Source organism: Schistocerca cancellata, chromosome 5, assembly GCF_023864275.1.
Source record: "Schistocerca cancellata isolate TAMUIC-IGC-003103 chromosome 5, iqSchCanc2.1, whole genome shotgun sequence".
NCBI classification, from domain to species: domain Eukaryota; kingdom Metazoa; phylum Arthropoda; class Insecta; order Orthoptera; family Acrididae; genus Schistocerca; species Schistocerca cancellata.
The window spans coordinates 30,722,209-30,736,944 of NC_064630.1; the positions used below are offsets into that span (position 1 = coordinate 30,722,209).

Genomic DNA, 14,736 nt, shown 5'->3' on the forward strand with positions numbered 1-14,736 from the left:
ATAATCTTCACAAGGATTTAAAGTCACTTAGTCTTGTAGAAAAAGGTGTGCATTATTCAGGAACACACATTTGCAATAACTTGCCAGCAGCCATAAAAAGCTTAACAACCGATGAAATTCAGTTTAAGAGAAGCCTAAGGGATTTATTGGTGGCCAACTCCTTGTACTCCATTGATGAATTTCTTAGTAAATCACACACACACACACACACACACACACACACACACACACACACACACATATATATATATATATATATATATATATATATATATATGTGTGTGTGTGTGTGTGTGTGTGTGTGTGTGTGTGTGTGTGTATGATAAGACAACTTCTGCACCATTTCAGTGCAGTAATGTGTTCATTGTAAATAAGTATTAGAGTAGTTGTATTATATGTTTATTACCTTATAAATAAATTTGTAAAATGACTCTTTCATATAGTGTTCATTAAAAAATGACGATCATTCCACTTGGGACCTGTGGAATGGTACATTAGCTTATTTGTTTTAGTTGTAAATATTTGTCATGTATTGTTGTTTTTCTGACATGTTCCATATCCTGGAGGACCTCCTTACTACGGATCAGTTGGAATGAAAGTAAATCTAATCTAATAATCTGCTCTGTAGACATATTGCATTTTCCCCGTATCTGAACCTTCTTTACCTACGACTGAGCTTTTGTCATAGTGACATTTCATGTCCTTACAGACTGTAACACCCATGCGTTTATACTGGTTGAATGATTCCAGTTTTCACTCATTGATATTGTTGTAACGGGGTACTTCATTTTTGCGTTTTATGACGAGAAAAATTTTACTTTTATAAACATCATTTAATGCAAGTTGCGAATGTCGCACCACTTTCAAATTTTGTCAAGATGTGATTGAATATTTGTGAAAACTGTACGCCATTAAACAATATCCATTATTGCCATAAAATGACAAATATTTATTGATTAGCCTAATTTCTTCTCAAACTTTCTCGTTTCTATATCCATTTACCTCGGGGAAAACATGCTGACCAATGATAGTGTTGTTTTGTCCAACTTTGTATTTTCTGTACATATCTTTGATATAATGTATCGCTGAAATGAAAAGTCAGTGTATAAGAAAATGTTTAACGAAAATGCTTTTGAAAATGGGGGGTACCAAAGCAGTGAGTATTATTAGAAAATATTAGATTCCATTGTGATGTGTTTACAGTAAGAAATAGAACATTACAATGTAAAGTAAATGAAATAATCTTAGGTAACTTATCATGAAAGGCGTCGGCTGCTAGCGCGTCTCTATGGCGTCTGCTAGTGTACAGAAAACCGCGCCAGACCAGAGTGTTTGTTATATGGTATTTATAAAATATTTATACTCCAAATTTAAGCAGTGTAGTATGTTAAGTAGTTGATAATGTTTGCGTTGTCTCGTAAGTGGCCTACGCTCGAAATGAAGGGGAAAGGGCGTTGTCAGTTGAGTGGAATGCCACTGCCTGCATAATCAAAATGACGCCACTTGTACGATCTGGACGTTTTCATTTTCTTTATATGCGAGTGCCATATTTTGAAGGCAGCTGACATCACTGGTGTGATGATTTATTAATTTAACCTTTTCATGTTGATATGTGTCGCCTTCTTCCGAATTGCGCGGAAGTTGGTAAGGTAAAATTTTTTGTAAGGGCTACCAAAATTTCTCTAAGAAATGAGTCTCCTGTTGTTATATTGGACGTTTCAGTAAGGTAAAAAAAAACCACACACACTAGGTGTATTTACCTTATTGTATCCATTAAAAATTAGCCAAACCAGTTGTTTGTTTCCAATAACATTGTCTCTAGACGTTCAAAAACCAAAATGGGTCAATAGATTCTTTTCTTAATGAACCAGCCAACGAATTACTGGCCATATATCGACAATACTTCGAAATATCACTACTTGCTGTCATTTGCCTTTAGAATATTCTTTGGACAAAGAAGCAATTACTACTGTATAAACAAGTGTCATAATAAACATATATGTGGGAATGGGGAACATACAAGAAGTAAAATTCTTGAATATGTTTCTGAAACTTGATATTCATGTAGGGTTACAAATGCCCATCTTTGTATGACAATGTGCCACTTGAATCAGTACCAGCTGAAACTTACTTGGAGAAGAAAAGTGTGTTCAGAACCAGGGCCAAATTTTGAATTTTGCCATTTGTTGTCTGTCAGGCACTTTTAATTGTCCAGGCAGTTTGAAAAAAATGCACACGTCATTGCTGCATGTAAGATTCATTGTAAAATACAAACTGGCCTGTTCTACCTAACAGTACATGACAGAGCATAAGGCAAATTATTGATGGGAGGCACTGTGTGTCCCTTAATATATTTTCCACCCACAAAAAGAAAAGATCAACTAAGGTGTGTGATGCTGGGTGCTGGTATATCCCCTCTTCAGTACTACTGGCTTAAGCTGCATTGTTTCCGAATGTGTGTTATTTTATAACTCTACAATAAACAAAAAGTGTATACAACCGAATTTATCCTCTCCATTTGCTGTTACATTGTTCTTTTATGTACGTGTTTAGTGGTTGTGTTTGTGCACTATAATATTTGTACAGTAGCGAATACAAATGTTACAGTTCCAATTCCTGACTTATTCTAAGGCATGTACATGACCCCTGATACTACCCATCTTTACGAATGTCAAGAAGAGAAGCAACTGCTAGAAACTGCTGAACTCTGTAGGAACAATAAACTATCCTACATTAATCATGTTGACGTAGAACTTATGTTGTAAAATTAACATGTCGGCCTGTACTTTAGGGAGGCGGAGAAATGAATTTCCCGCATAATATGTGCATGACTACAGTGGCATTTATGAAAGAGTAATGTTTATCTAAATGTGTAACAATTGAGGCCAGTTTATGATGAATTTTACTTGTCAGGTAGCTAACAGGAACCTCCGGGGGTAACATGATAATGGTGTAGAGTTATTTGTCATTATTGTGCAGTAAAATTAAATAGCTTAAATATACGTACATACAGAAATAAGGTTGTTTCTCTGAGGATAGGGCACGTGATTGACCATGGCCTTACTGAAGGAACCATTAGCATTTGCCTGAAATTATTTTAGAAAACCTGAAGCCAGATGTAAGGACAGAATAAACTCTGTCCTCCTGAACACGAGGTGTCTTAAGTGCACTTCCTCACCCATTTGATTCGTAATGTGCAGTTTTCTTTTTTTTTCACACATAATTTGCACAAGATAACTTACAATGAAAGAAATAATTTTACCGTGTTACCAAACATCTCCCTACACTTTCACTGTGCACACTACTGGCATCTGCTTGTGATTTCAAGATCATGAGGATGATGTTATGCCCCTTGTAATCCGTTCAGTCTATCCAGAAAACTGACTCGGATCATAAACATTCTACCATGCCCCATGCACGTCTCTCTGCTACCTCAGTCAATCTGTATAACTGAGTCAGCACCACTGCATGATGATGAGTGAGATGTTGCTCAGCTGTAATGGCAAGACATTAGTATCATGCATGTTAGGTCTTTGACACATGATTCTCTTTTAATAAGCATTACATTGTGATCATGTATTGTAATAAGACTACTTGGTGCCAAGTGGGCTCTCATATCAGACTCTTGAGTCACCAGTGAAAGTGTTTGTGCGCTACTTGAATCTTCTGGCAGGAAGTATAGGCCATCGATGATGATTGTAATGTGACAGTGTGTAGTAGTTGTCCTCTGTAGTTATTAACCCTGCTCTTCAGTTCTCTAAGTATTCTCTAGATATTTTAGTGGTCTGACTGCTTCCAGTGATCTGAAATTGTCTTTCTGCCTATTTATGTGCAATATGTTAAATTTGTTTGTACATTTGGCACGTATATCTCTGATAGATATTGTACAATGGGCTTGGACTTTGTTCATTGATACTCAACGTTTTTGGTCTTGGATGTGAATTTTTCTCATTGACCACTCAGGAAATCTGAATTTTTTGTCACTTTTGCTAAGCAGAAATACCTTGCTACCTCTCTTTACATCCTTATTTACAGATGTATTCAGTGATGCCGTAACAACTTAATTGTCACCAATTCTCTGTTTTACTCTTGAGTCCAATATTTGGGCCTATTGCTGACTGGGAGATATAATTTGTAACATTCACTATTTGGTTATCTGATTAGCTACTCAAGGTAATTTGTGGATAAGTCATAAGAACACTACCACATGATACCCTGCCCCTATCACCTGCATTAAGGAATTGAGTCTATAGCTGATAAGTTTAAATCTTCACCAAATATTATAATATGACCAGGAAATTTATGCAAAATCTTCCCCAAGTTTCTGCCACCACCGATCCAGTGGCAGGAGGTCTATAAAAGCATTCAATGATTGTTTATGATCCTACTTTAACACTTTTTACTCAAATTATTTTGCATTAGGAATCTGTACTAACATCTGTTTTGGTATATTATATCTTCTACATGCCTGTTGAAGAAATCTGTTAGTATAGATTGACACTCTTTGGGGGGGGGGGGGGCTAAATGGTATTTGATCATTTGCGGCCACATACTCACTTGTACTCTCTCTAATCAGCACCACCAAACTCCCCTGTCCTATTGTGGTGCAGATCATGCTTAGTGTAACAGCATCTCCCAGTAATCTGCACAGGCACCAGTGCAATGTGAGGACGGTCGTTAGTGTGATTTCCAGCTCCACCTTAACTTGCTGTGCAGGACTGCCAGGAGGAGGCTGATTGTGTTGCCAGAACAGTTTGAGCAAGTGCACATTGGTGCTACCAGTTAAGTAAGCTAGCTTGTTCATGTCATCACCTGTGTGGTACATCTTGTCCTTATCCAAATTGTTCATTGGCGCACCCTATATTACTGTCTGATCACCTTCTGTGAAGTCATTCAAAGACTGTAAGCCTCTCATGACCTGATTCAGCTCAGCTCTTGGTTAGAAAGTGCTGGTGTCCTAACACACTGTCCCTAACTGCTCCTATAACTGAGTGTCTGTACCTCTGTCTAGCAGCAATACTCTTCTCTTCCTAACATCTGTGGTATTTTTAGACCTGCTGCTCATAGATAGAGTCTGCTGTGCATTTCCTACTCCTACACAATCCTGAGGCTCCTTTCCCCTCAACTCTTGTAACTGGAACCTGTTACTTGTGGACACAATAAATTTTCCATACCATATCCTCGTGGTCCTAGCCTTCCTAGCAAGGCAAATTTCAAGAAATGGGGCAACTTTCACCTCTGAAGGTGACCCACAACCTTCATATTAAAATATATTATGGAACTCAGCTATAATAACATTATATTTTATTTGAGCAGAAAACTGTTTTCACCTTCTCAGCAATAATCAGATCTTATAACATGAGACGTGAGGATGCATAATTGTATTAATGTCTGATGATGGCTGTGAAGTTGAAACCATTCATCTATTCTAATGAAATACAACTGAAGAAGACTGTGAATATTACTGTTTACGTAGATGAAACTCAACTTTGAGGAATAATTTGGTGTTATCTTCTTGCATTTTTCTTTTTATTAATTTTCTCTTTCATTTGTCATTACATGGAAGGTCTCCAGCTATGCAAAAGAAGTGCCTTTAAACGGTTCAATGAAAGTCAAACAAGTTAACAACTGCTGACAATTTACGCTTTGAAAAATGAAAAAGTTTAAATGTTTTTCCTAAATCACTTCAGGCAAATACTGAGATGGTTCCTAGAGCAAAGCTATGACCAACCACATGTCCTCTCTTCATTAAACGCATGTTTGTAGTTATAAGTGTGTGTATATGACGTATGTTTTCTTTGTATTAAGCTGACAGATTATCATGTTTTTTCTCTATTAAGCTGACAAAGACATCATTTTAAAATAATCTTTGGATAAATAAATTCCTACTGCAACTGGACCTTTCTTTACATGCTGAAGTGCCTGTATTAGAGGCTTTTGTGCAACAAATGTAATTTAATCTCAGCATATAATGCATAGATTTGCTATACTCATTTAAAAAATATAAATATCAAATGAGATATTACACAGTATGTAGAGACAAGCTCCTAATTTAATCTGACACTATACATTGGAGAACACATTTTCAGGTACACTGTAATTTGTTTGAATATACTGATGTAGATGTTTTGTATTTCTCATCTCTGACTCCAAAAATGAGAGGACGGTATTTGCAATAGTTGAATAGCGCAGAAGTGCAATGTTAAGCTTCTTCAAGAAACACATTCCCCAGCTTCATAACAATCATGTAAGGTGCTGTCCTGTGGCAAAGTCGGTGAAAGATAATTCCTGACAGTTGAGTGGGCTTGGTGGAGCTGCTTTGCCCTTCAGCGTCAACCAATCGCATAACATGATTTATATTAGACTCTGTGGGAATGCCTCAGTGTTGCTGCTGCTCTGCAGATGATTATCATTTTCACCTGCAGCAGTTTGCACTCAGCAGTTGTGAAAGCTGGCAACAGTGCTGCCCGCTGTCAGGAATCTTCCTTCTACAATTGTACTGTAGTTATGAGGGGCAGTCAAATGAAAACTGAACACCTGCCACAGTGGGTCCATGGAATGGTTCCATTCATAGGTAATCATCACATGCAGTGAGACATTTATCTCTTCCTTGTCTGACTGAAACAGATGTCTACAAATTTCTTTCTTCAGGTTGCCGAAGATGTGAAAATCACACAGTGGAAGATCTGGGCAGTACAAAGGATGTTGCACTATTTCCCAAGCAAATCGCTGAATCGTAGCATTTGTCGGATTGGAAGTGTGGGGCAGGCATTATTGTGCAACAGGATGAATCATCCGACGGCATCCGTGAGTGTTTTGGCTTTACCGCACATCACAGTTTCTGCAAAGTGTCTTCACAGCACTGGGGATTGAGTGTGGTTCCATGCTTGAGGGACTTGACGACCAGAAGGCCCCGGCAATTACAGGAGGAGGTCGTCATGACCTTACCAGAACATGTTTGGAATTCTTTGGTGGGGGAGTTGCGGGTTGTTTCAGGCTGTCAGAATGCAGTTGAATGGATTTATGCAGTTGCGCGATAATGCTCATCCCCACACTGCCAATTACATGAAGGCTGCACTTCAGCAGTTTGGTTGGGAACACTACGACTTTGTCCTTCCAGCCTGGATATTTTGCCATGTGATTTTTACATCTTTGGCAACCTGAAGAAAGACATGCGTAGATGTCGGTTTCCGTCTGATGAGGAAGTGCAAGAGTGGCTCTGTCTACGATAAAGGGACTGATCACCTCATCTCCCAGTGGGATAAATATCTTAACACTTATGGTGATCACTTTTGAATGGAACCATTCCATGGTCCCATTGTGATGGGCTTTTGGTTTTTGTTTGACTGCCCCCTTATGTTTTCCAAGTAAATCCGTGACCTGGTTAATATTTTGAAGTCTGTGGAGCCCGCTGGTGCTCCCACTCGAGTAATGCCCTTACTTTTGTTCAACAGCTCCTCTTGACATGTATGATTATAATTTTCTTCCACAAAAGGAATAGAAAGACTGTTGATGTAAGTTGTATCAGAAAGCAGCCATGTTGGTATCTGCCAGTGATCGATGCATTCCATCCACCGTCAGGGTAGTGGAAAGTTGTGCCTACAGAAGAGGGGGGGAGGGACTGCATAGTGAATAGGGTGCTGTGCTCTTTTCAGGTACAAACATGTGATTTTTAGACTGGGCCACTGCTAAATTTAGATTTTTCAAAGAATGAAATATAATTTCATCCAGTATACTTTTATTTATAGCAGTTTTTCTAAAATGTCTTTAGGCACTTTACTGGACTGTTTAAATTTGTGGTACTCTGCAAACATGTATGCATTATTGTTTACAGCTTAGATTGTTATTCTTTATCACTCTGTGCAAGGCCTGCTTATATGCTGGCTTCTGTTGCCAATTGAGCCAAAATTAATGATCATATCTGGTTGTTTTTGTACATGGATTATCTTATGCTGATATTCTTCAAATACTTCTTGTTGTTTGAAAGCAAGCCTCCTCCTCCCCCAGCCTCCACATGTCCCCTCCTCTCTGTTCTCTTAATTGACTCAATATGTCACAGATTACAATTAATCACCATTAGTAAAACATCACACCACCTGTGATTGTGCTGTGAAGTGAAAAGTGTCACAGAACTCCATTGACTCTTGGAAATTCAATACATAATCTGTTATCAGTTGTGTCTGGCTGATGTTTCTAGATATATAATGGCCATGTGGATTGTAGTAGTGGTGCTGGTGAGTGATGGTTTCATTACTGAAATCTAGCTTGTTTTACTCATTTTACAAATGCAGTAATTGTGCATATTTTTTGTGTTTAGTGTCTGGCATCCAGACATCACCTGAAGAAATGGATGAAAGATATATTAGTACTGGCAGCGGTTCTGGTGCTCTCCTGGAATTACTTGCTGAAGTGGCATCTCAGAAACTCCGTTCTGATCCTAGTGTTAAATGCACTAATACAGCTGAGCCACGCATTTCTCCTAGGAATATTATTCAGAAGGGCAAATCCTACATTAAGAAGAAGGTGAGTAGTAGTTTGTGTAGAAATATCCATAAAGTTGTCAAGAATGATGTTGATACTAGGTATGCGTATGTGTACTAGGCTAAGATTCTCGTTGTGCAACATTTTCACAGCTGAACTGTTACTCTGTGTCGGGCACTAAAAACAAATATGAGACATGATAAGTTTGGATGTTATGATCTGTAAAATGTCTGCTTCCTTTATATTCTGTCTCTGGCAGGTTGAGCAGCAAGTGAAATATCGATGTATTCAGTATGAATTGAAGAATGTGCCTTAGTTTATTAAATTCAGCAACACACTGATTGTTTTGCTCCTTAATTATCCTGCCCTAGGAATGACATCTGGACCACAATATTGCTCTTATCATACTCCCTACTCCAGGTAGTGTTTGGCTGATTTTATTGACTGCTTTACCTAGGTATGTAGCTGACACTATTTAAATTTCTCCTTTGTTGTTCTTATACTCTGCTCCGTGTATGACAAGCTATGTTGACTTGGAGTCGTGAGACCTAGCTCCTTTAACCCTTTAACTGTTCTGGACGTGTTAACGTGCGCGCCTTTGTACCTGTCCGTGTGTGCTCTGAACGTGCTTATGCACCACCATTCCGTCTACCCGGTACTCTGACTGTGTCTATGCATAGACGCATTCAGAGTACCAGATAGAAGGACTTGTGGCATATGTAGACACGTTCAGAGCACACAGGGACAGGTACAAAGGCGTGCACGTTAACATGTCCAGAGCAGTCAGAGGGCTAATGTTTCAGAAAGTCTTTTTGCTGTCAAAGGGGGAGGGTGGGGGGGGAGATTAAGCTCTGTCTTGAAATAAATTGATTTTCTTGTTTCTGTAGGAGTCTGCAAATTTGTAGCAAAATTCTGCCAAGGTTGAGAAAGGTCTCTGGAAATGTACTGAATTCTTCAGTGCTCATGCACTTTGCTGGTCTTTGGAAAACTGTTCATAGTTGTTATTTTTTGAAGAAGCTCTCCTTGTCTGAAAGCACATGGAGTCTTATTAGGGTCAGTTACCTACCCCACATGCCACCTTGCAGTGTGTGATAGAGGGATATTTTTGACTGTCAGATGCCTGTTTGCTGTTGGATTTCCTCCAGAGTGTGTGTGTGTGTGTGTGTGTGTGTGTGTGTGTGGATAACAACCCAGTGAGATGTATGTTTGTTTGTTGTTGTGGTCTTCAGTCCAGAGACTGGTTTGATGCAGCTCTCCATGCTACTCTATCCTGTGCAGAGTTCTTCATCTCCCAGTACCTACTGCAACCTACATCCTTCTGAATCTGTTTAGTGTATTCATCTCTTGGTCTCCCTCTACAATTTTTACTTGGTGGCGGTAGGCTTGGATGTGGCGAACAGTTATGACGGCTACACTACCCGCAGTATGGCCTGCAAGTATCTTGTTGTATGGGCTCCATTTCTCGTCTTGGTGTCATTCAGTTTTACGTACAGTAGCCCACAGCTCGCAGGTATGCCGTAAGCTGTTTGCAGTCCTCGTCTGAGGCAATTTTGTGCAAATTTGCAGGCAAAGCATCTCCTGCTCCACAAGGGTATTGCCTCAATCACTGCTACCTACAGACTGTGTGACTTACTTCCCGCACTTGCTCTAGGTAGCATACCAATTCACCCTTGCCATCTTTTCCACTCCCTAGAGTCACTTTCGTTTCAAACAAAAGCACATTGGCTTTTGCGTAACACCTATCTCTTACTTTGTTCCTAAGTGGGACCATTTCTTAAATTGTCAGATTTACATCAGCATGGACAATTTATACACACAAACATTTTTAAATACAAAATGTCACCAGAAAATTATTTAACATAATAAACAAATTGCATAGTATTTTATATACATTGCTCACATACAATGCAAAGAACTCCAGTCTAGCACACTTCACTTTACGTCTACAGAAAATATAGTACCAATATGTGAAAATTTTGAAGCAAAAAATTTAAATGAATCATAAACAAATGATGTTATAACTTCAAGAACTCACTTTTTATTATGGTGTTCAGTTCCTCCAGCAATTCTGTTATCTCATCAGTGGTTCTCTTTTTTCATGGTTCTCTTCAGCCTCAAAATAAAAATTGCAGGAGGCCATGTCCAGCAAATATATGGTGGCTGAGGCAACATAACTTTTTTGCCAACAAAATCACGAACAGGCATTCGTGTTTGAGTGGGACATTATCATGATGAAATTTCCATGAGGCATTTTACCACAATCCTGGATGTGTTCTTCACGATTACGTCACACAAATAGCACATAATTTTCAGGTAGTATTCCTTATTGACTGTACGACCGTAAGGCAGGAACTCATGATGCACTGTCCCATTGTAATAAAAGAAATTGCCAATTTTTTTTCAGTCTCGGCTCTTCAGGCAATTTCCATTAGTACAATTGGGCCTTGGTTTCAACGTCATACCCATGTTTTGTCACTTGTTATAACTTTCTTTAGAAGTTCTCGATTGCTGTTGACTTTATTCAGCTATGTCGATGTGACCTAATTTTTGGTTAAAATTCGACAATTTTGGAACAAACTTTGCTGCAACACATGCCCAATAGTCTGGAAAAAATTCCATGGGATGAGCCAAAAGATATGCCGACATCGTCAGCAACATCTTTGATAGTGATTTTTCAGAACCATTTTCGTTACTTCTTCCACATTGTTATCAGTAATTGATGTGCTAGGGCATCCAGGGCGGTTGTCACCTTAAATGTGTTCTTGACTCTCTCTGAACTGTTTATAGCACTCATAAACTCTTGTCTTATTGATAGTAGATTTGCCAAAAGCCACAGTCGACATTTCAAATGCGGCACTGCACTTCATTCCATTTTCCAAACAGAATTTAATGGAAACTCTTTGGTCCATGTTTTTTGAAAGTAAAAATTTGCCGAGCGCTTAAAAAAATGTTTATCCTTTTCATTTGTTAGCAATAAACTAAATATTCAAAACATCTGAAAATGCAAACATAAATCAGGAACATGTGTAGGCCTACAAACAATATAAAACAATTGAAAAATTGAGTTTATAAATCTCATGAAATTAAAAAATTACAGTTACTTTTTGAGCACACCACATATGTCTAACTGCCACAGTTTCGTCTCGCAGAGTCTCCTTTTGTCTTTATTTCCCACTGCCACTGCATATGCCATACCTTGGCAGGTCAAAAATTCTTGGGACGTGCAATTAATTTTTTCCCCCCAATATCCATGTGTTTCCAAAATGCACCCTTCACTATACTTACATGTTAGACTTAGGGGTAACCCCCCCTAAGGTAAGTCTTTCCGCTCCCGGGACTGGAATGACTCCTTACCCTCTCCCTTAAAACCCACATCCTTTCGTCTTTCCCTCTCCTTCCCTCTTTCCTGATGAGGCAACAGTTTGTTGCGAAAGCTTGGATTTTGTGTGTATGTTTGTGTTCGTTTGTGTGTCTGTCGACCTGCCAGTACTTTCATTTGGTAAGTCACATCATCTTTGTTTTTATATATATATATATATATATATATATATATATATATATATATATATATATATATAATAGAGGGAAACGTTCCACGTGGGAAAAATATATTTAAAAAGAAAGATGATGAGACTTACCAAACAAAAGCGCTGGCAGGTCGATAGACACACAGACAAACACAAACATACACACAAAATCTAGCTTTCGCAACCAATGGTTGCCTCGTCAGGAAAGAGGGAAGGAGAGGGAAAGACAAAAGGATTTGGGTTTTAAGGGAGAGGGTAAGGAGTCATTCCAATCCCGGGAGCGGAAAGACTTACCTTAGGGGGAAAAAAGGAGGGAAAAAAGGACAGGTATACACTCGCACACACACACATATCCATCCTCATATACACAGACACAAGCAGACATTTTCAATGTCTGCTTGTGTCTGTGTATATGAGGATGGATATGTGTGTGTGTGCGAGTGTATACCTGTCCTTTTTTCCCTCCTTTTTTCCCCCTAAGGTAAGTCTTTCCGCTCCCGGGATTGGAATGACTCCTTACCCTCTCCCTTAAAACCCAAATCCTTTTGTCTTTCCCTCTCCTTCCCTCTTTCCTGACGAGGCAACCATTGGTTGCGAAAGCTAGATTTTGTGTGTATGTTTGTGTTTGTCTGTGTGTCTATCGACCTGCCAGCGCTTTTGTTTGGTAAGTCTCATCATCTTTCTTTTTATATATATATATATATATATATATATATATATATATATATATATATATATATATATATAGTTATAATAGAAGGAAACATTCCACGAAGGAAAAATATACATAAAAACAAAGATGATGTGACTTACCAAATGAAAGTGCTGGCAGGTCGATAGACACACAAACGAACACAAACATACACACAAAATTCAAGCTTTCGCAACAAACTGTTGCCTCATCAGGAAAGAGGGAAGGAGAGGGAAAGACGAAAGGATGTGGGTTTTAAGGGAGAGGGTAAGGAGTCATTCCAGTCCCGGGAGCAGAAAGACTTACCTTAGGGGGAAATATGTCTGCTTGTGTCTGTATATGTGTGGATGGATATGTGTGTGTGTGCGAGTGTATACCCGTCCTTTTTTCCCCCTAAGGTAAGTCTTTCTGCTCCCGGGACTGGAATGACTCCTTACCCTCTCCCTTAAAACCCACATCCTTTTGTCTTTCCCTCTCCTTCCCTCTTTCCTGATGAGGCAACAGTTTGTTGCGAAAGCTTGAATTTTGTGTGTATGTTTGTGTGTCTATCGACCTGCCAGCACTTTCATTTGGTAAGTCACATCATCTTTGTTTTTATATATATATATATATATATATATATATATATATATATATATATATAAAATGAATGCTCTCAATCAGCAAAGTTTTGACAATTTATTTATATATGTCAACCCATTTATATAGTTTGACACCTATAAACAACAAATAATTGAGCTTAATATAAGGTTCACGCCAGATTATTTGCTTTTTGATCACAATTTAGCAAAAATGCCTGGCTAATGATTTGTACCTTAAGAGAAAAAATGTTACCAGAAATATTTTACTGAATATTTTCCAGTTTTACATAGTTTTTGGCAGTCATTTTAAGTTGTTTTCAGACATGTTAACACCCTTTTACCCCATTTTTTGTCACTGCATTACCACTTTGGGCATATTTGTATGTGTGTAAAGTGCCCATTATTCAGGGAGAGCTCAACTTAAAATTTTATTGGTGAAAAAATACTGACTAAAAACATAGTTTGGTGTCCCCAGAACCCTTGTATGACCCTAGAACCTTTACTGTGTGTTCACTATGTCAGTTAAAATTACGTTTACGCCTCAGACTGGATTCTATGTGCATAAGCACTGTAACTTTGAACCTTCGCATCTTGGTAACTGATAATGATATTGAGAAAATTTTTGAAGTTCCTTGAGAACATCATTTTAAGCAAATGTGGTAAAAATTTTGAGTATCTGCCATGAATAGAAGAGAAGGAAAGTAGCTACTCACCATATAGCAGAGATGCTGAGTCGCGATAGGCACAGCAAAAAGATTCACACAATTAAAGCTTTTGGCCATTAAGGCCTTTGTTAGCAGTAGACACACATACACATACGCACACACATACTCACGTAAACGCAACTTGCACACACATGTGCAGTCTCAGAGAGCTGAAACCACACTGCGAACAGCAGCACCAGTGCATGATGGGAGCGGCGACTGGGTGGGGGTAAGGAGGAGGCTGTAGCGCGGAGGGAGAGGGGTAGTATGGTGGGAATGGTGGACAGTGAAGTGTTGCAGTTTAGATGGAGGGCAGGAGAGAAGGTGCGGATGGGGAGGGGGTAAGTAGTGGAAAGGAGAGAAATAAAAGAAAAAAAAAGTTAAAAGACTGGGTGTGGAGGTGAAATGACAGCTGTGTAGTGCTGGAATGGGAACAGGGTGGGGGCGGACGCCCTCCTGGCCTCAACCTTCGTTAGTTATTGTCCTCACCCATCCAGCCTCTGCCCTGTTCCCATTCCAGCTCTACACAGCTGTCATTTCACCTCCACACCCAGTTTTTTAATTTCTTTTTATTTCTTTTATTTCTCCCCTTTCCACTACTTACCCCCTCCCCCTCCGCACCTTCTCTCGTGTCCTCCATCTAAACTGCAACACTTCACTGTCCGCCACTCCCACCATACTATCCCTCTCCCTCCCCGCCACAGCCTCCTTCTCATCCCCACCCAGTCGCTACTCCCATCATGCACTGGTGC

The 14,736-nt window shown here is 39.1% G+C and overlaps 1 protein-coding gene across 3 annotated transcripts in view; it reads left to right on the forward strand.

Moving 5' to 3' along the window:
• The first annotated feature begins 1,067 nt into the window (after positions 1-1,067).
• The window catches only part of LOC126188055 (zinc finger protein 107-like), a 73,553-nt gene continuing 59,884 nt past the window's right edge, over positions 1,068-14,736 (forward strand). Inside the window, exons 1-2 of one of the 3 annotated variants that reach the window (XM_049929490.1) lie at positions 1,068-1,156; positions 8,318-8,523. In XM_049929490.1, the coding sequence (XP_049785447.1) occupies positions 1,114-1,156; positions 8,318-8,523 (249 nt within the window). In that variant the 5' untranslated portion in view covers positions 1,068-1,113. Of the gene's footprint in view, positions 1,157-1,277; positions 1,343-8,098; positions 8,235-8,317; positions 8,524-14,736 lie in introns of those variants that run through there. The other 2 variants (XM_049929491.1, XM_049929492.1) reach the window with 2 other exon arrangements.